The sequence below is a fragment of the Prunus mume genome, linkage group LG2 (assembly GCF_029339155.1).
Source record: "Prunus mume cultivar Tortuosa linkage group LG2, ASM2933915v1, whole genome shotgun sequence".
Taxonomy (NCBI): Eukaryota; Viridiplantae; Streptophyta; class Magnoliopsida; order Rosales; family Rosaceae; genus Prunus; species Prunus mume.
The window spans coordinates 7,052,531-7,071,591 of record NC_142699.1 but is presented as its reverse complement, the minus strand read 5'-3'; the positions used below and the strand labels follow the sequence as shown (position 1 = coordinate 7,071,591).

Sequence of the window (19,061 nt, the reverse complement as noted above, 5' to 3'; positions counted from 1 at the left end):
TAAACTATAAACTCTTGCTAAAAACTAAGTATTATAATTCCAACATTTGTGACAATATTATGTTTAACACCAATAAACACAATGCAATTGGCAATTTGGTAAAGCGAAAATTAATACCAAATAGTAAATACCAAATAGGAGTGGCAGTAGGGTTGTAATACATGCGTAAAGCGTAGCTCTACAACTCTCCATTAGTAAATTGAATAGCATAATTATTTACTTATTGTTCTTTTGAGAGTATATTATTTCCCTCTATTATTATTATTGATAATGTTGATGATGACGGTAAGAGTGAAGAAGTTGTGTTTGTAAGAGATTATTCCTTTTAACATGGTGTATAGTTCTCCTCGGTTTCATTTCCTTTTCTATTTTTCTTCTAGGGTTTAAAAGCTTTTGTAAAGGCGTGGCTTTGATGAAGCAGGGATTTACATAGTATAGCACAATGCAAATATTCCTAAAAATGATAGGCTTTTGAATTATATATTTAATAATACAAATAATATTGAGGGGGATGAAATCAAATTACCAAAAATATAATTCAAAGAGGATGCCCGAAGGAGACCAAGAAAATATAAACTCACATGCCAACAAGCAAAATGGTTTAAGGCCCAAAATATTAGGCTCGGTAAAAAACTATTGGAAAAACGCAATCAGCATTTTATATTCTTCTCGGAATATAATAGGATATTAGAGCATCCACAATGATGCTCTCTATTTCTTAGTTAAAATTTGGCTAAAAATATAATAAAACTATTTTAGGAGCTCCCTAACAAATTTCAACTCCAACCATACTCCCTAATTTGGAGAGTCATAAATGCTATAACTCTTTTTTTAGGGAGTTTCACTAAAACACCCAAAATGGGGGTTGAAATTATAAAAAAACCCAAGCACTATTTAAACATATAAACACACCCAAAACCCATCATTACATACACTCAAAACCCATTTATAAACACACCCAAAAAGTTGACTTTGGGGTTGATTTTGGGTGTGTTTCTATGTTTAAATAGTGCTTGGGTTTTTTTATAAATACATGTCTGGGATTGGGTTTATTTATAAATTTGTACTTTTTTTATTGGTGCATCTCTATTAAAAAATAAAATAAAAAAGGTTAGCATTAAATAAAAGTTTGAAATACTCATTAAATAAAACAGCATTAAATTATAGGGAGCCACTAGAAGTCCTTTCTCTCTCCTCAAATTTAGGAGCTCCTAGATGACTCTCTATTTTAGGAGGTGGATAGGGAGCGTGGTTGGAGTTGCATTTTTATCATTCCTCCCTAAAATTTGTCTAAGGAGGTGATTTAGGGAGCCCATTGTGGATGCTCTTAGCCCTTCGATTAAAATAAAAAAATCTCATTAGCTCTGGCACCGAATAGTGTCAAGTTGTGGTGAGAGCTATGGCGGCGAGGATAAGAAGGGCATAACTTCTTGTACGATGTGACGTCATCCTTCGTCCCATTAGCATCAGATTCCAGACTGCATCTGCTTCTTCTCATTGTTTTTTGGCTTTAGCTTTTGCCTCTAAAACCCCAGACGCCGCCTTTCCAAAAAACCTACTTGAAATGAAAGAGTTGAGCGACTGTCTGGCGGCGTATGGAGAAATTGGATCTGCTGATTTAAGGGCAGTATAGCCGGGCGGCTATACGTTTTGAATATATTTCAACATTTAAATTGCTATACTCGAATATTTGACATCATATAGCCGCACGGCTACACTCTTTATTATAATTGAATATTTGAAATCGTATCGCAGTGCGGCTATACACTTTATTATATTCGAATATTTAAATCGTCTAGCCGGGCGGCTATACTCTACATTATATTTGAATATTGGAAATCGTATAGCCGTGCGCCTATACTATTTAAATATAATCGAATATTTTAATAGTATAGCCGTCCGGCTATACTCTTTATTATATTCGAATATTGGTCGGCTATATGCTTTATTATATTGACATAGTATAGCCGTGCGGCGATACTGTTTAAATAAATTCGAATATTTTAACTGTATAGCCGGTCGGCTATACTATTTGAATATTCGAAATAGTATAGCCGTGCGGCTAAACGCGTTAAATATATTCGAACATTTGAAATAGTATAGCCGCGCGGATATACTGTTGGAGTATATTCGAATATTTAAATAGTGTAGCCGCCCGGCGAATATATTACAAAATTTAAATCGGTATCGGTCTTTCTCTCTCTGTGTCATCCACCTGCACTCTCATCTTCCAATTTTGGCCTGTAGGTCAACAACAGAGAGAAGAAGGCAAATTTCTAAAGCGGCGTCGTGTTGGTCGTGAGCTCTGTGTGTTCCAAAAATGGAGTTCGTTAACAAGGCGGTGAGCGCTGCAACGAGAGCGGCGAAGAACAACACGGTGATAAACGTGTGCCTGGTAGGCTCGTTCATCGCGCTGAGCGTAAGGTCGGTGAAGCAGCAAAACGACATCAAATCGCTGGAGGCGGAGAAGGCGTCGCTCATCAAATCGAACAAGGCTGCGAAGCAGACCATGTGGGACTGGAAGCAGCAGCTGTACGCCGAGGCCTCCTCCACTGACGCCGGCGTTTTGGTCCCTCTCGCCAGACTCAAAGCCATTTACGGCGAAGCTCCCGTTGCCCAAATTGGTAATTTCACTCCTACTCTTCACTCTCTTTGATTTTGCGTTTGTCTTTAGTTATTGGACAATTTTTTAGGGTTTGATCCTTTGTGGGAATTTTCTCATTTATTGATTGATTTATTGATTAGTAGAGGCTGTGAAGGAAGAATCAAAATCTGCTGCCTCCAAATTTGTGGTCTGATTTTGGGACATTGGGTTGCTGCTTGCATTTGCAAATTGGGTTGCTGCTTGCATTTGCAATTTGGGTTGCTGCTAGCATTTGGGTTGCTGCTAATTTGCAAATTGGGTATTTGCTTTCTTTGCCTTGCCAGCTTGTAATGCAGTTGCAGCTGAATTTAATGGTCAGGCTTTGAGTTCATTTTGCACTTCTATCATTTTGGTGAAGAGAGAAAGGATCATTTTGAACTCATTCAAGTTTGCCATGGGACTGAATTTATTCATTTCTCTGTGTTTTTATGTGGCATTTGCAACAAATAAGGACTATTACAATTGGATCAATGAATGAACAAATAAGGACACTAAATAACTGTACTATTGATCAAAAGTCCATTATCAATTTTTTAGGCTTTTATCACAAGTGGTCTCTAAATTTTTTATGAGTCCTCATTTTAGTACTCAAATTCTAAAATCTATCAATGTGGTCCTTAATTTTTTTGGTTTACACATCAATTTGGTGCCTGTCGTCTCACTCCGACATAACTTTTTATCAACTTTCGATAAAATTGATTATGTGTGGTTCGCATGACTGACTTTGGAAAAGGATATTGTCATGTAAATATAGGTCATTTTAGTCCTGAAACTCATGTTTTTGCTCAACAAATCCATATTCTCTCCAATTGGAGTTTCCCATTGGGGTCATTAAAGAAGAGCAGATAGTCTTGTTGAGCAAAATACATGAGTTTGCTTTATGTCATGGATGTATAGGTTGCATTTTGACATAAATACCCCTTTAGAGTTGGTCATGTGACCAATTTCAACTAGCATTTTGACAGAATGTAATGAGAGGGACCAAGTTGATGTACAGACTAAAAAATTAAGAACCAAATTGATTGACCAAATTGATTGATTTGAAAGTTTGAGAACTCAAAATGAGGAGCAGTGAAAAGTTCAGGTACCAGTAGTGACGCAAATGGATTGTATTGAGTGTTCACTGAGGAACCTCAATGTATTGTTTGAATACAATTAAATTTTGGGACTTAGAGCATCACAATGGACTAAACTACCTCCTTAGAAACTTCATGTTTTGCCCTACAGTGAACAAAATGATTTATGATTGTGTTACCCGCAAATCTTGTATGTCAATGGCTGTTTGTTTGATGCGTGTAGGGGTGGTGCATCAACGACTAGAAGTCGCCCACTTGCACGAAGTTCATAATTGCAAAGATTTTAGGGAGTTTCGTCTGCATAAATCATATACCTTGAAAGGTAATGCAGAAGATGTAAAGAAGATCCTAATCAGAATTGGCAACCATTAAAAACCTATCTTTCGTTGCTACCATTCATGACTGTGAAAGACTAAATTGCAAGATTACCAAACTAGAATAATAATTAAGAACTGATAAGTATAGCTAGAGGCCATTAGTAAATGGACAACGACAATCCAACCTCTATTTACTGTCTGATTTTCAAACCAACAACATTTAGAAACACTGAAAAATTAGCAGGAGATGAACCAGTTGTTTTCCTAACTAGATTTACGGCATTAAATTCAAGATTGCAATCCATCTTTTCACAAATTTTTTGGTCATTTTTTTTCTACCGACTTGATCAACCTTCTCTTCATTATAGAGGGGGAAATGTCAAGAAATAAGCTTCAGTGGTCTTTGATTTGATTTCAGATGTGAAAGAGACCTGCATTTTGGCCTAAACTTGTATCCCAAGTAATTGATGTTTTAGTTCATAGCAATAATTGAGTTCACAGCATAATAGGGTGTACCAAAATTAGCTTGTGAACAAATGGCATATACATACACCATTAGTTTGGCTGTTATTCCAGTAGAGGAAAGAGATAGGAAAGAGATGAAGGGGAAAGAGAGCACACAAAGTTAACGGAGGTCTTCTTATTTTGGATTTAACAAATGTCCCAAATAGGTTTCGGTCTCTTTCATGCAATGAGGGATGATGACTGTAAAAACTTATTTTAGAGTGCAAATAACATTCGCATGGTGTTATATGAATTTTTCTAAAGACACTGAAATAAAAGTCATGGGTGAAAAGTGAATTGTTTCAAAGTACGTTATAAACTTAAAATGAATTGCTTTAAATGGTTTTTCAAATTCAGATATAGTGTAGCAACAAGTATTGAAAAAATTTCTTATAAATTAAAATGAGTTAAATAAATTTAAGCCCAATGTGTCGACTTTATGATTAATTCCAACCATGCCTAAGCTTGACCTTTTATGGGACTATATATCTTGATCCGTACATATGCACATCACATGTGCTTGATAGGATTCCATTTCACCCTAAAGATTTGACTCTAGAGCTGTGTGATCCACATCATGTGGCGCAAAGTTTGCAAGAATTTCTAAGGATTAAAATCAAGTTTTCTAAAAAGAACAAAACACGAGTAAAGATTTTTATTTATTTGTTTTTCGGTGTGAAATCTCAAATAACATATACCGGTTGACATGAGGACGTTATTAGTCAAAATCTAACTATTTGCTATCAAAATTCAACTCTCATCTTTTCCTTAATCAAACTCTCACGAGATTAATTTAGTTTTTTTGTTAATAACAAAGGGGGAAATCCTCACATGCACTTCGTAGTTGGAACACAAGAAATTATAATATCCTGATAATAATAATATTAAAAGGTATAGTTTTGCAGAATATGTTCTAGTTATGCTTATAGTTGTCGTAAAAGACGTATCATTGGATGTACATGCATGAGAAGGGAGAGGCGGATCTTGTCGTCATAAGCTAAAAAAATAGGTGGGTCATACGCAAAGAGCCCAGGAGCATAATTTTGGAATATTATTTTGTGCTAATTAAAAACGAACAGAGACGGACTTGATGAATAATTGCTTTCAAATTTGAAGTCATAACCCAAAAAGTGAATATTCAGCAGGGTTTTGCTTTCTCTGTGATCGTCACATACATACGTATATGAATAAATTATAATGAATCGATAACATCACGTGACATTATGACCATTATAATGAAGAATTACTTCTTCTTCTTTTTCACAATAAGGTTTTCTTTTAAGACATTTTATTTGATGTGGCTGATTTCAGGCAACATTAATGCAGTCATTTTCGGCCGGTCTTAATAATTAATAATAATTTTTTGGTCGCTTTTAGTTTTTAGCAAACGAAATTAATTAAGTAAATGGTCAATAAAGCATCCTCTACCGCAATTACTGGGCCACACAAATCCATAATGTGCTTTATTGCACAGTTTCAACGTTACAAAAAGGGTCAACGTTGTTTGTGTCAAATTTTCATCATAAACCAACTGTTTATAATTTGACACAAAATGTTAGGTATCAAATTGCAGACCAGTGTTTAGAGACCCAGGACCATGTTTCTAATTTGATACCAAATGTTTGGTATCTAATTATTTCTTGTAGAAAATACGTAGAATTAATCAATTGTTCTTTAAGTGGTGCTTCATCAACATTTAGAGAATAACTGAAAAAGTACATAGAGAGCCATCTCGCTTAGCAATACGACGGATATGGATAAAGCTTCCTCAGTAACCAAGGTCAGCTCTAGAGCTGAAATCATCTTCAAGGCAGATACATTAAAAACAAAACTCGCAAACCGGCATAACTCCGCTTAATATCACTTACTAATTTAGTTGGCAATCAGAGTGATCAATTATATGATCATATCGATCACTTACTTAACAATTTAGTGACCTCAATTTTTTGATAGCATAAGCTGATTCCGTTAACAATTCGATCTCATCAATGACTTCATCAAATCAGCTTAAGTTATCCAAAAATTAGATTTCAACTTCATTTTTATTGAGTTGATCAATTATCTCAATCCAAACTTTTAAGTTTCATTTGCAAACTCGATTAAGGCTTCAAACTTTGAAGGCAGAGTCCATCCAAGTTGCACCTTTAATTATTATTGCAAGGGAGGTTCATTTGGACATTTAACCAAACCAAATGGAAAGGTTGAAGGAACATTCTCATGACAACAGAAGAATAAAAAACTGAGGGTTTTTAGATTGCCAGCATTTTAGACATGAACTGACCAAATGGTAAAGTCACAATAATCACGTATTAGTCTAAATCTAAACCTCTTTTTTAAAAATAATGGGCCCACACGAAACTCATAACAGACAGAAATTTCTTGTTATAAACCAAAAAAACAAAAACAAAAAAGGAATAACCGATTCTTATGCACTTGTAGCATCTTTGCCAACATGGTCTCGATAATTCAAATTACGCAATGCCGAAAATGAGATACCGATAAAAATGGCATTTTGGTGAAAATAAACAATAAATTTGGCATTTTGGGGAAGGAAAAAAAAAACCCTTGTACAGAAGAAACTTATTAACATTTGCTGCCTGCCATAGTAAGTGGAAGCTATAATTTAATTGTGCATTAATTGCTATATAACTAGTTATTTATTAATACAAAATTGCAATGTAATGTGATTGTGGGAGGGAGTTTACACAAATATTTATTGAGTGTCTGGGTTTTCGAACATCTGCCCACATGAGTGGAAGTGGAAGAGCTCAATCAATTGAGTTGTACCCACTGACAATATCAACTATCTCTTTATGAAATGTTATTTTAAAAAAATATTTCATGTTTGAATCACCAATTTCCCATTGAATTAATGTTGTGTTTGATTAATAGGAAAGATCGCTTGGAGATGGGAAATCAATTGTTTTCTCATGTTTGGTAAGTCTATAAATAGGAAATAATTGTTTGGCACATGAAAAAAAAAAAGAGAAAGGAGGGGGAGGGGAACGTAACCCTCCTCCTCCTTTTAGTTTCATTTTCCATTCCCATGAGAAAGTTTAGGAAAATGGACCAGCATTAAATGCACAGTTTTCATGACAAGTTTGTCCCTATTAACAATTTAGAATTACAATATAGCATTAATTATTATTTTTTTTATTTGATTTCATATTAGTATAATTGGAAAATTAAACAAATTTTGTTTTACATTTATACACAAATTAAACATGGGAAAGAAAATAATATGGTATTTCCCGATACTTTCCCAAATCACCAAATATGATAAATGAATCTTCCATTTCTCATTTCTGGGAAATGACATGAAAAATAATTTTCTATCAAATCCTTTTTGTGAACCAAACGAGGCATAAAAATATATATACAAAAAATACTTCATATGAAAAATGTGAAGGCTGTGACGGTTATGCCAACATAAGTACACATAAGTTAATCTTTTAATTAAGGACAATGAAGAATAAACCCACAATGCTTAAGACATTTCAAGCAAAAATAACTGTTCATGTATCTAATAAAACCTAATGATGAGAAGCTTCGAAAGTGTAGAAGACAAGCACTTGAGAGACCAGAGAGAAGCACGCCCCAAATGCTTCAATCAAATGAAACAAGTCCAAACCTAATAAAACTGTAGAAAATTCTGGTCAATGCCAAACCCACCCCCAAAAAAAAAGTATATTCATTGAATGGCTGCGATTTCGTGATCCCTTGGACCCCTCCAAAACATAGGGACCTCCTCGCACGTGGGACCCACAACCCTTTTTTTTTTTTTTTTTTTATTATAAACTAGCAAGTCTATAACAACAGATAGAAGCATAACATTTCCATGGCGTGAGATAGTTAAAAACGTTTTAGGAACTCCCAACTTAACAAAATGGAAAGAGAGGGACAAATCACATGGCACTAACACACACAAACTCAACGAGAGAGAGAGAGAGAGCTTAACCTCAATTGCACAACGTTTACGCTCTCATTTTCACTTTCTCAATTAGGGTTCTCTTCTATCTCTGATCTCCAATCTCTCTTTTCTTTAGCTGCTGTGGCCTGTAACTCTGTTTTTCCTCTGTTTCTGTAAGAAAATTCATCTGGGTCGCTTTTAGTTTTCGGAATTGAGGTGGGTTTTTCTGGGTGTTTGTGATCTGGGTCTCTTTGAGTGATCTGGGTCTGAGATGGAGGAGACTCGGCTGTGCCAGTGGAGCGTCATTCGATCTCTTTTGGCAATTATTCAATGGTGGGGTTTCAATGTCACCGTGATTGTTATGAACAAGTGGATCTTTCAGGTCCTTTCTCTATGCCTTTCCCAGATTGTTGAATTTCGTTTTTCGTTTTTACATTTCTTTTCTAGATTTTTTTGTGAACTGAGGTGTGCTTAATTTTGATTTTTGATTCTTGGGTATGTAAAAATGTTCAATTCTCCTATGTTGCTGCCTTAATTTTTGTATTTTTGTATTTTTGTATTTTTAAAATTCGTTTTGGTATAATTGTGTACATGTGAGTTGGGTTTTACATTTTACGACTGTATCTGAATAACGGTTTCTCTTTTGATTTTCGAGTTGTTGAAATTTTAATTCGTTATCATCTGATTTTCTGCTTCCTTCATATTTCCGTTACTGCCTGATATAATGAAATTCTGAAAATGATCGTGATTCTTTAGAATCTCATGAGCAATAGTAGAAGCAAGATGGTCTTTTAACTTCATGCAGTTTGGAGTCCTGTAGCTGTTTCATTTGTTTACATTTAGTTTCACCTGAACATCATTTGCTTCTCATGGTGGTCATCATGGTGTCCCTAATTTTGAAGTGTTTTCTTTTGTGCAGAAACTGGATTTTAAGTTTCCTCTAACGGTATCGTGTATTCATTTTATATGCTCGGCCATTGGAGCATACACAGTAATCAAAATTTTGAAGCTTAAACCACTAATAACAGTTGAGCCTGAAGATCGATGGAGAAGGATATTTCCCATGTCGTTTGTATTCTGTATTAACATAGTGTTGGGGAATGTGAGCTTACGTTACATTCCAGTTTCTTTTATGCAGACAATAAAGTCATTCACTCCTGCGACCACAGGTCAGTTCCCGAAATTGCTAACAGTGTTAAATATTGACATACCCTATGAAAAATGTTATACTGTGTTGTAGCTTCATCTGATCACAAAGGGTTTGAACAGTTGTTTTGCAGTGGCTGGTTTGGAGAAAGTACTTTGACTGGCGAATTTGGTGTTCTTTGATACCAATTGTTGGAGGAATTCTTCTTACTTCTGTTACAGAGCTTAGTTTCAATATGTTGGGATTTTGTGCTGCCTTGTTTGGTTGTCTGGCTACTTCCACAAAGACCATCCTTGCAGAATCTCTGTTGCATGGATACAAGTTTGACAGGTAGTATCTTTGTTTTTGTTGCTTTGGATCCTCATGTCTTGTATTTCATTGTTTTTTTCTGTCTTTACTTTTTCGAAGTATTCCCCATATTTATCTTTTCATGATTTTTTTTGCCAACTTTGCTCATTTTATTTTTGTAGTTTTCATAGGTTATTGTATGCCTGACGTCTGCATTAATATTTTGTTTAACTTCCAGATTCAGTGTTATTAGATTTTTACTATCATGATAATGTTTGTGAGCATATATATAGTTGAAGATATGAATTTACAATCAGGTCATATGCTAAACCTTTCCATATCAGTGTGTTGAAACTTGAAAGACCCACCACACCTATAGCTGAAAATGGACCTCCATTATGCCAGCTCTAACTGATATGAATATCCTGTTGACTTGTGCATTTCCTCATTTCAATGGATTTTTTATATAATTAATTTTCAAATAAGAATTATCTTGACTGATTGATTATAAGAATAATATATGACACAAAATGGTTCTTTGCATTCTGGTGAAAGCAGGTTATATTGTATGTGCAATCCATTTTTCTTTGTGTGTTTTAGAACCTTTTGGATTGCGTTAGAATCCTTGTGAGGAATATGGTGGGGTTTAGTCCCACTGCAGTGCAAACAACCCAGGATTTGCTATTTTTCCTTTATCTTTTCAGAAATTAGAGCATTAACATCAACCCTTTTCTTCATCCATTTTTTAAAATCCCCAACCCTCGCAATCTTTTTTTTGTTTTTCTCAGTTTTCTGCTTGGAAACCCTTTCATGTGGGTTCTAACATTAGTGGTCTTTGTTTTCATAGTGCTTGCTTCACTCCAGTAGAGAAGGGGTTGTTTTTGAGACTGTTCTACTTTTATGTGTGTGCATTAATTTATAGCTACAGGATTCATTCTGATATACTTCTATTGATGTTTTGGGTATACAACTTAGCATAAACACGGTCTACTACATGGCACCTTTTGCAACCATGATCTTGGCTGTACCTGCAGTAGTACTTGAAGGTAATGGGGTTATTGAATGGCTTCACACTCATCAGACTCTAGTTCCATCCCTCATCATTATATTCAGCTCTGGGGTGCTGGCATTCTGTCTCAACTTCTCCATCTTTTATGTGATTCATTCCACGACTGCCGTAACATTCAATGTTGCTGGAAACCTCAAGGTAATTATTAAGTAGTCACTTGCCTTGCAATTCTGATTCTATGATATTAATATTGTTCACCTTTGTGGCGAAGTAAAGTATTGTTAGTTTCATAAATGATGCATCCCTTGACTGCGTGTAGTATAAACTTCTTGTCAAAGTCATGTCCAGCTGAAAAGCTGCTAGTGCTTTATTCTTCCTTATGCACACATATATCATTGAACTTTTTGATTCACTGAGTTCAGGGCTAGATTTTTCCCAACTATTTTAGTCAATCCAGCCTTAATCCTTTTGGGGCATATGAAATACCTTGTCAATGGTCACATTCTCATATTGGATTGTGTTCAGGTTGCCGTTGCTGTCCTTGTTTCATGGATGATATTCAAAAACCCAATTCCAGCTTTGAACGCTGTCGGATGTGGAATAACACTTGTGGGATGTACATTCTATGGGTACGTGAGGCACCTGCTCTCCCAACAGCTGCCTGGAACTCCTCGAACACCCCGGACTCCACGGGGTCGGATGGAGCTGCTTCCCCTTGTAAATGATAAATTAGATGATAAGGTCTAATGATTCAAATCATGAATGAGGTTCCTGGCAGTTGGAAAAACAATTTATAGGAAACATCAGTACACAGAACTTACTATTCATTTCTTTGCTATGTAATCCTGCTTCAGATTGCTTCAAAATTTTAATATATGGTTTTTTGCCCCCTGCCAAACTAAAAATATCTTCAGCTTCTTCTTGTGGGTTGCCATATTCTGGGTGAATGTCCAGTCAATTCAATTGTAGCCTTCCCTTGCAACTAGACCTTCATGACCTAAAGTGGCTTTCTTAGGTACTTTGGGGGGTCCCAAAGGACGCTATCACTGGCCAATCGTAATGACACATGGGATAGATTTTTCACATGTCATTGCATTATTGGCCGGAATAGTAAAATAGTGTGATCTCCGTTACAAGAGAGTTTTTCTACTCCAAAGGCCCAGAAAGCAAATGCTAAACAAGGTATAGAAACCCCAATTTTGCTGTTGCAGCCCCAATTGGCCGGAATAGTAAAATAGTGTTACCCCAAGGCCCAGAAAGCAAATGCTAAACAAGGTCTAGAAACCCCAATTTTGCTGTTGCAGCCCCCAATTTTATGAGACCTGTAGCCATACAACTTCTAAGATTCCAAGTTGTTCATTAATAAAACTAACACAGCCTCTTTAATAAGTAACTTTATGATCTGAAGTTGACTTTTGCAAATGGATCTTTGATTTTGAAGGAGATTGAGTGCACTTGACAGAGAATCCTACTACTTTAATTGCACATCTTGCATGAACATAGAAGGGATAGACTTTCATTTCATTAATTAGTACATAGAAAGCTCATCTAGTTAGTAGTTAGATACTAAAATTACAAGCTAATAATCTATACTTAAATTACTTATTATGACACTAATGAGATTAGATAATCTTATTAGAGAACTAAGCCAACAGCCAGAAATCCCTCTGCCATCTGGTGTTGATAAGGTAGCCACCCACACCCCTGCTCTGCTTCCTCACTCCAATTGTCAAGCACTCTGCATTGTTGATGCAATGCTCCACAAAGTCCTCAGTGCTGCTGCTTCCAAATAAGCTGCACGAATGATTTGAGAAAGAAAAAAAGATCAACCCAACAAACATTAACAGGTCAGATTTAGGATCAATAATAAGTTTGAGATGCAAGATGGGAATTTTGTGAAATTGGACCCACCAGCTGATGAGGGGAGAGGACTTCTTCTGACCCAGCACTAAAACTGATACCTCTAGCTTCTTCACCTGGCTTATCACTGTGCCCAGTCTTGGTCCTTGGATCACAAGTGCTTCCACTTCCACCTGAATTTTGTCCCCAACAAATAAAAAATAAAAAAAATAAAAACACATGACTTGATAATTGTTAAGTGACAGACCAGAAGCCCATGTCCCCTCTCTTTTTCTGGGAAAAAGGCAAAGCAACTGAAAAGTACACACTGAAAAGAAAAAGAAAAAGAAGGAAAATATTGAGAGGGAACCTGTCACTGAAAAAAATCATTACCCTTCTTCTCCTCTAAAGAAGAGAAAAGACAAAAAAGAAATATTCAAAAATTAAAAACCAAAGAAAAAGAGGGAAAGAAAATTAAAATGAGCTGAAGCTGAAAGTTGTCCCTCTCTTCACAAAAGCACTGCAAGGTTGGGGACCAGAAAAGAACAGCATTCAAAGGTAAAGGAGAAAGAAAGATCCAGTGGGATCTATCAAACACAATGAGAACAATCCCTGCCTTTTACAACTTTTAGGATCTATCAAATAGAGCATAAATAATAAAAATCCACGGAGCCCATTTGAGCTCCCACTTTGTTTGATCTGTTAAAAATTCTTGGAACATAAACTATAATCCTTAGAAAAAAGAACAAAACTAACCTCAGGCTTGCAGGCCTTGCAAAGGGAGCCAAGAGAGTTGGCAAGGTAAGGGGAAACAGAAGAAGAGTCATGAGAAGCAGGGATGATGTGAAGGAGAGTGAGCAAATCACCCTTGTTTGCTACATGGGTGAGAGCCCACATCATAGCATGCTTGGAATGTGATGAGTCATCCACCACAACCATCAATCTCTTCCTCATTGCCAACCCACCATTGTTATTGTCACTGCCATACATGTTAAGCCCTTCCATTTGCTTCAAGCTTCCCTCAGAGCGCCCAATACCACCACCACCACAAGACTTGTTATTTCCACCAACCCACCTCTTTGATGTTGATTTCCAAGCCTCCCTTCCACTCAATTGCCTTAAAAATGAACTTGGTCTTGGCATTTTCACTTACTCCTCTTGCCTAAACGTGTCTATGGACTAAGAGTGTACCACTAGTACCACAGAGAGAGAGAGAGAGAGAGAGAGAGAGAGTATATGAGGTTTGGTTATTATAATGAGGGAGAACAGGGGTTTGTGAGAGTGAGAGAGAGTACGTGGGGTTTGATATTTAGGGGTTCTTGGTTATTATAATGGAGAGAGAGAGAGAGAGAGAGAGAGAGAGAGAGAGAGACTGATGATGCAAAGCCATGATGTTTTATCTTTGTGCAGGTTAAAGTGTCACGGGAACCACTGGCTGGTTGTGACTTTACTCTGCATAGAAATGTAAACAATCACACTGGTTTGTTTTGTTTGATATCTGGTGATGAAAGCGAGTATCTTTGTACAATCTCTAATAAAAACTATTCAGATTCTCCAGCCCATTTTTCTAATTTCTTATCATCATCATCTGTATGTTCTGAGTGATGGCGATTAGATTTTATTGGTATTATTACTCTAATTTAATATTAATAACTAATACATCCATGTATTTTATGTCATTTCATACCACAAGTTGCACATGATATACAGGACTGGTCCAACTTTAGAATAGACTTGTCCAGACCCCTCAATTGTTTTTGCAGCACCATTTATGTGCACGCACCATTTTTGCTTTTCCTTTTAGGTCATCTTTCGTGGGTTTCACCCTTTCTTGGGTGATGATGCCCTAACAGTCTTCCCAAGCTTCTTTTAAAGTTGGTAGTGTGACAAAAGTCAGTGTATTCGAGGAATGAATTATTATTAGAAACAGGGAAAAACCGTCTCAATTGTTCAAATCAAATCAAATAAGTTCGGTTTTTACACATTTTAGACAAAAACGGAACAAAACCGTAATTAATTCGGTTTAATTTAGTTCGACTTATTTGAAAACCATAACCAAAGCAAACCACATATATTTATAAAAAGAGTTAATGACCTAAATGGTCCCCCAACTATCGCGATTATCATTTTGGTCTACTAACTAAAATTTTCAATTCAAACGTCCTTAAACTTTTTATAATGTACCAAAATCGTCCTTCCGTCAAAGTCTATGCATTATTCCGTTAAATCGAGGGACAAAACCGTATTTTTAGGTGAGTATATTTAACGGATAATAATTTGACGGAATGACGATTTTGGTACATTATAAAAAGTTTAAGGACATTTGAATTGAAAATTTTAGTTGGTAGACCAAAATGATAATTTCGTGATAGTTGAGGGACCATTTAGGTCATTAACCCTTATAAAAATTAAAATTTTGATACTTGACATTTTCTTGTTGGTCTTGACAAGTTACATTTCCGTTTGATACATGTGATAAAATATAAAGTATTTGTATAATTACTTGTGAAGGGAACTAGCCCAACCAAATCAAATCAAATCATTTGACCAAAAAAAAAAATCAAATCAAATGGATAGGTTCCTTTTTTTTTTTCCCCCAAAAATGGATAGGTTCATTCAGTTATGTTGTATTATTACTCACCACTTTAACCCAAAGTGTATTATCATCATCATTCTCAACACTTGACACGTATCCAATGGTTCTATAAATACAAAGTAAAAAGTTAAATATAGTTATACCTAAGAACACGTGTCAAGTATTAAAAAAAGTAGTTATGATACATCTTAGGTTAAAGTTGTAAGCAAAAATATTTCTTAATTTTAACTGTAATGTTAACATTAATTCAATTGCCAATTAGGTCTAATTAAACTAGAGCATACGGAGTTTTTTATTAGTTGTGTTCAGTAAGGTAACTTTGGAATTGCAATTTTGATAGTTTGACATTGATGTGGTGTGAAAATAATTGCTGTCATCGATTCTGTGAGCGAAAATTTGGTGTTTGGTAAAATTTTTGTTAAAAGTGTTGTTGGTATTGATTTCCGCATAATTAGAAAATGATTGCCGCATAATCATTAAACCCAGCGCTTCTTCGAAATTGATTCTTGCATAATCAGAAAATGAAAGCACCTCATTAGCTTTCCCTTATAGCTTTCTCTCACAGCAATTTTTAACAATAAGTGATTTTCTCATAGTTTACCAAACGGGTTGGGCTTTCCAAATTTTTTTAAAAATTACTTATCACCCCAAATAAGCAATGTCAAACAAGCACTAAGTAATTTTAGGTGGTGAATTTGTTTTATGTCTTCAAACAGTTTGAAATTTCGTTTATTGGGAGAAAGTTAATTATGATTTGGTTTGACTATTTTTGAGTGGCAATTGTGTTTGTGAAGAATTAGGCTGTTAGATCCAAAATATTATTATTTGTTGATTTTTGAACCCCACTACCATTCTCATAAATAGTATTTCCCAGGTACTTGGATTCCATAAAATGACTTCTCTCCCGTTAACCTCAATATTATGTTTTAAATCAGAGAGCTTAGACTAAGATCTTAGTTCAAGCTTAAATTAACAACTAGGAAATTCGACCAAAAAGAAAGAGAAACAACTGTAAAATGAATAAATCTATCACATTAATTACTAATAAAATTAAGAAAATTAAGAATGCAGGAAGCATTTAAGATCAATTTCTGCCCCCCTTTCCCCACATCTTTACTTCACTTTCTGGTTCTGGTTCTGGTTCTGGTTCTGGTTCTGGTTCATTGACATGGAAGAGCTCATATAAACATAACTCTGTCACTGAATAAGCATCCCATTAAATGTGCTTAGCTGAAAATAAATCCATCACATTAATTATTGCATTCTGGGGAACACCCAAATGCCACAAATTGCATCTAGGAAATAGACTTTTCTATCCCTTCATAATTGTTATGTTATGTAGAGCCTTACGTAACAAGGAATTTAGGCCTTAATTTCTAGGATTCTTTACTTGGTCATGCCCCTTGTCACTTGGCACCGACACATTATTAGGGATGTCAAAAATAAAGGGGTGAGGGAAAATACTAGAGTGGAGTGGAGTAACATAATTTAGGCCTTAATTCTGAAAGTTCTGCTACAGTCCTTTGTCCACACACACATGCATATAAAAGTAATATATACTACATATTAATATATGCTTTAGTTATAATTAGTCACGTGATAAGTGTTGCAGACACGATAATCTGATCACTATATTACGTAAGTTTTATCTCTCACTCGCATAACACGATTTATAACTATTGATGCATTATGAAAGTTGCAACTTATCAATAAGGACCTACCCTAACAAAATCCTAATCCATTGGGGAAGGATCTTTGTTTTGTGACTGTGACCAGCACATTATTGAGGCAAATGGGGGTGATAAATTCAAATGCAATAAGTGAAGAAGTAAATGGGTTACTTCTTTGGTTTCTGCTGGTTCACTTCCCTCAAACTTCGTCACTGTGTCAGTTTGCGAGTCATCTCATCAGACTAGAGCACAGGAAAAGAATCCTGCACGTCATACTGACTTGCTTAACAGCAGACTGAGAGACAGCCTATAATAGCCTCAATATTTGTTTTACTTCATTATAAAAATTTAATTAATTAATTAATTAAGCGACTTAAGGATATGTCAGAAATTGGGTCCATCGTGAATTGGGATTTTTTTGGGGCCATCGAGTCAGAAGGTCGTACTTTCAAATAATTGCTCCCGGGCAAATCGCTGAGCCTTTAATTGCCTTGAAGTTACCATTATGACCTTCACCTTTAACTTATAAAATAAATAAACACACTATGTTTATGTTTGGATGCTTCCATTTAGTCCTTGATTTCTCCAATTAGCTTCTGAAAAATGGTAACAAGCTTTTACTATTTACCCTCATCCATTTTTTTTCCTTCATTTATTAAAACTCTTTTTTCAAATTATTGCATTTTTTTCTTGTTAGTATAAAGAATAAGAGCATTCATAATATGAGAGTGTATAAGGGAGTGTATGTTAAATATACACATTTTGTCGTCGAAATCATCTCTAATGGGAAGATGTAAATGGTTGTGAAAATACACTACCATGGAGATGTAAAATGAGATGCATATTTGCATCTTTGTTTACATCATTTGCAGGTGAGACCCACAAGAGAAAAATGGAAAGAGAAGAATTGGAATTCAAAATGGAAGGCCTAGATTTCATGCAATTCGCATTGCACTTCCAATGGCCCAAATTTCTACATGTATATTTTTATGTTAGTTTGTAGGTAAAATCATGTCCTCCAAATTTAAATTTTTGTAGGTCCATTTATTTGGAAAAATTAAATAAATCTAACACGCACAAAATTAATTTTAAAAAGTTAAAACATACAAAAAAAAAAAAAAAAACACACACACACACACACACAAAAGAATTATAACAAACAAATCAAATACCCATATTTGAATTTACATCGTTTCTCATTGGAACAAAAAACGTATTTACACCATTTGGAGGTGTAAAGGGGATATAAAAGTGGTTTTACACCCCCGAAAATACATCACCCACTGTAGATGCTCTAATACTAATTGCTAGAGAAAAATATACGTACACTTATTATATGAGTTGATCAAGTGATGAGTGTTACAGAGAAAAAGAAACATGTATATCCTCTTATAATTACGCTTTTTGGCATGATCGTATGTTGTTACGAGCAATCTAATCTAATCTACGAATAACTAACACATTTCTAAGATAGATGGAACCTACTTAAAAGTTATAAGGGCTCACATGAGAAGGCCTAAAAATGATTTCAAAGATAATTTTATTGATACTTTGATAGATGTGTGGTTGGTTTCACTCACTTTATGTGTTTGTTGTGTATATAAATCTTCAGAGTTGAAGCCAGGCATACTACCCAGGTCATGATTTATGGGAACTTGGGCTGCATGGTAAAAGATTCAAAAACGAAAAAAGAAGGTACGTTAACAAGTAAAACTGTAAAAGAGCCAAAACCCAAAATTTATAAAATTAAAAGAAGAAGAAGAGAGTGAGTGTTCTGCAAAGATTTAGAATAGAGACGAATTAGCATTCAGCAGCGGCCTCCCTCCTGATTTGCATCTCGTGAAGTCTTGTTTAATAATAACCACATAACGTAATCTCCTGCGGGGCGGTGTTCCCATGTGCTTATTAACTTTGTTTTTTACTTATTACTTTTTTAGATTAATCTAACATTCTTTTTTTGGTTTTCACCGCTGCGGCTGGTTTTTGAGTAGCCCGGTAACAGAAACTTTAGGTCACCCGTACGATCACACACGCACAAAATCACAGGATTTTTATTTATTT

The 19,061-nt window shown here is 35.3% G+C and overlaps 3 protein-coding genes across 5 annotated transcripts; 2 read left to right on the top strand and 1 right to left on the bottom strand.

The window, feature by feature from the left end:
- Positions 1-2,183: 2,183 nt before the first annotated feature.
- On the top strand, positions 2,184-3,161 carry LOC103319837 (uncharacterized). Of its 3 annotated transcripts, XM_089044363.1 has the most exons (3): positions 2,184-2,624; positions 2,746-2,839; positions 2,906-3,161. In XM_089044363.1, the coding sequence occupies exons 1-2, from the start codon at positions 2,321-2,323 to the stop codon at positions 2,796-2,798; spliced, it is 357 nt and encodes a 118-aa protein (XP_088900489.1). In that variant the 5' UTR covers positions 2,184-2,320; the 3' UTR covers positions 2,799-2,839; positions 2,906-3,161. The 3 variants fall into 3 exon arrangements, with proteins under 3 accessions (XP_088900489.1, XP_008219652.2, XP_008219653.2); XM_008221430.3 differs by having other exon boundaries at positions 2,185-2,624; positions 2,746-3,161; XM_008221431.3 differs by having other exon boundaries at positions 2,186-2,624; positions 2,749-3,161.
- A 5,212-nt stretch (positions 3,162-8,373) lies between these two features.
- LOC103319838 (EamA-like transporter family protein) lies at positions 8,374-11,800 on the top strand. Its single transcript, XM_008221432.2, has 5 exons — positions 8,374-8,833; positions 9,371-9,620; positions 9,721-9,928; positions 10,862-11,093; positions 11,421-11,800. The coding sequence occupies exons 1-5, from the start codon at positions 8,723-8,725 to the stop codon at positions 11,640-11,642; spliced, it is 1,023 nt and encodes a 340-aa protein (XP_008219654.1). The 5' UTR covers positions 8,374-8,722; the 3' UTR covers positions 11,643-11,800.
- Positions 11,801-12,389: 589 nt separating this feature from the next.
- On the bottom strand, positions 12,390-14,192 carry LOC103319839 (Adenine nucleotide alpha hydrolases-like superfamily protein). Its single transcript, XM_008221433.3, has 3 exons — positions 13,491-14,192; positions 12,807-12,928; positions 12,390-12,689 (listed from the first exon to the last, which is right to left on the bottom strand). Exons 1-3 carry the CDS (start codon positions 13,875-13,877, stop codon positions 12,539-12,541), a joined length of 660 nt encoding a protein of 219 aa, XP_008219655.1. The 5' UTR covers positions 13,878-14,192; the 3' UTR covers positions 12,390-12,538.
- Between the last annotated feature and the right edge of the window lie 4,869 nt (positions 14,193-19,061).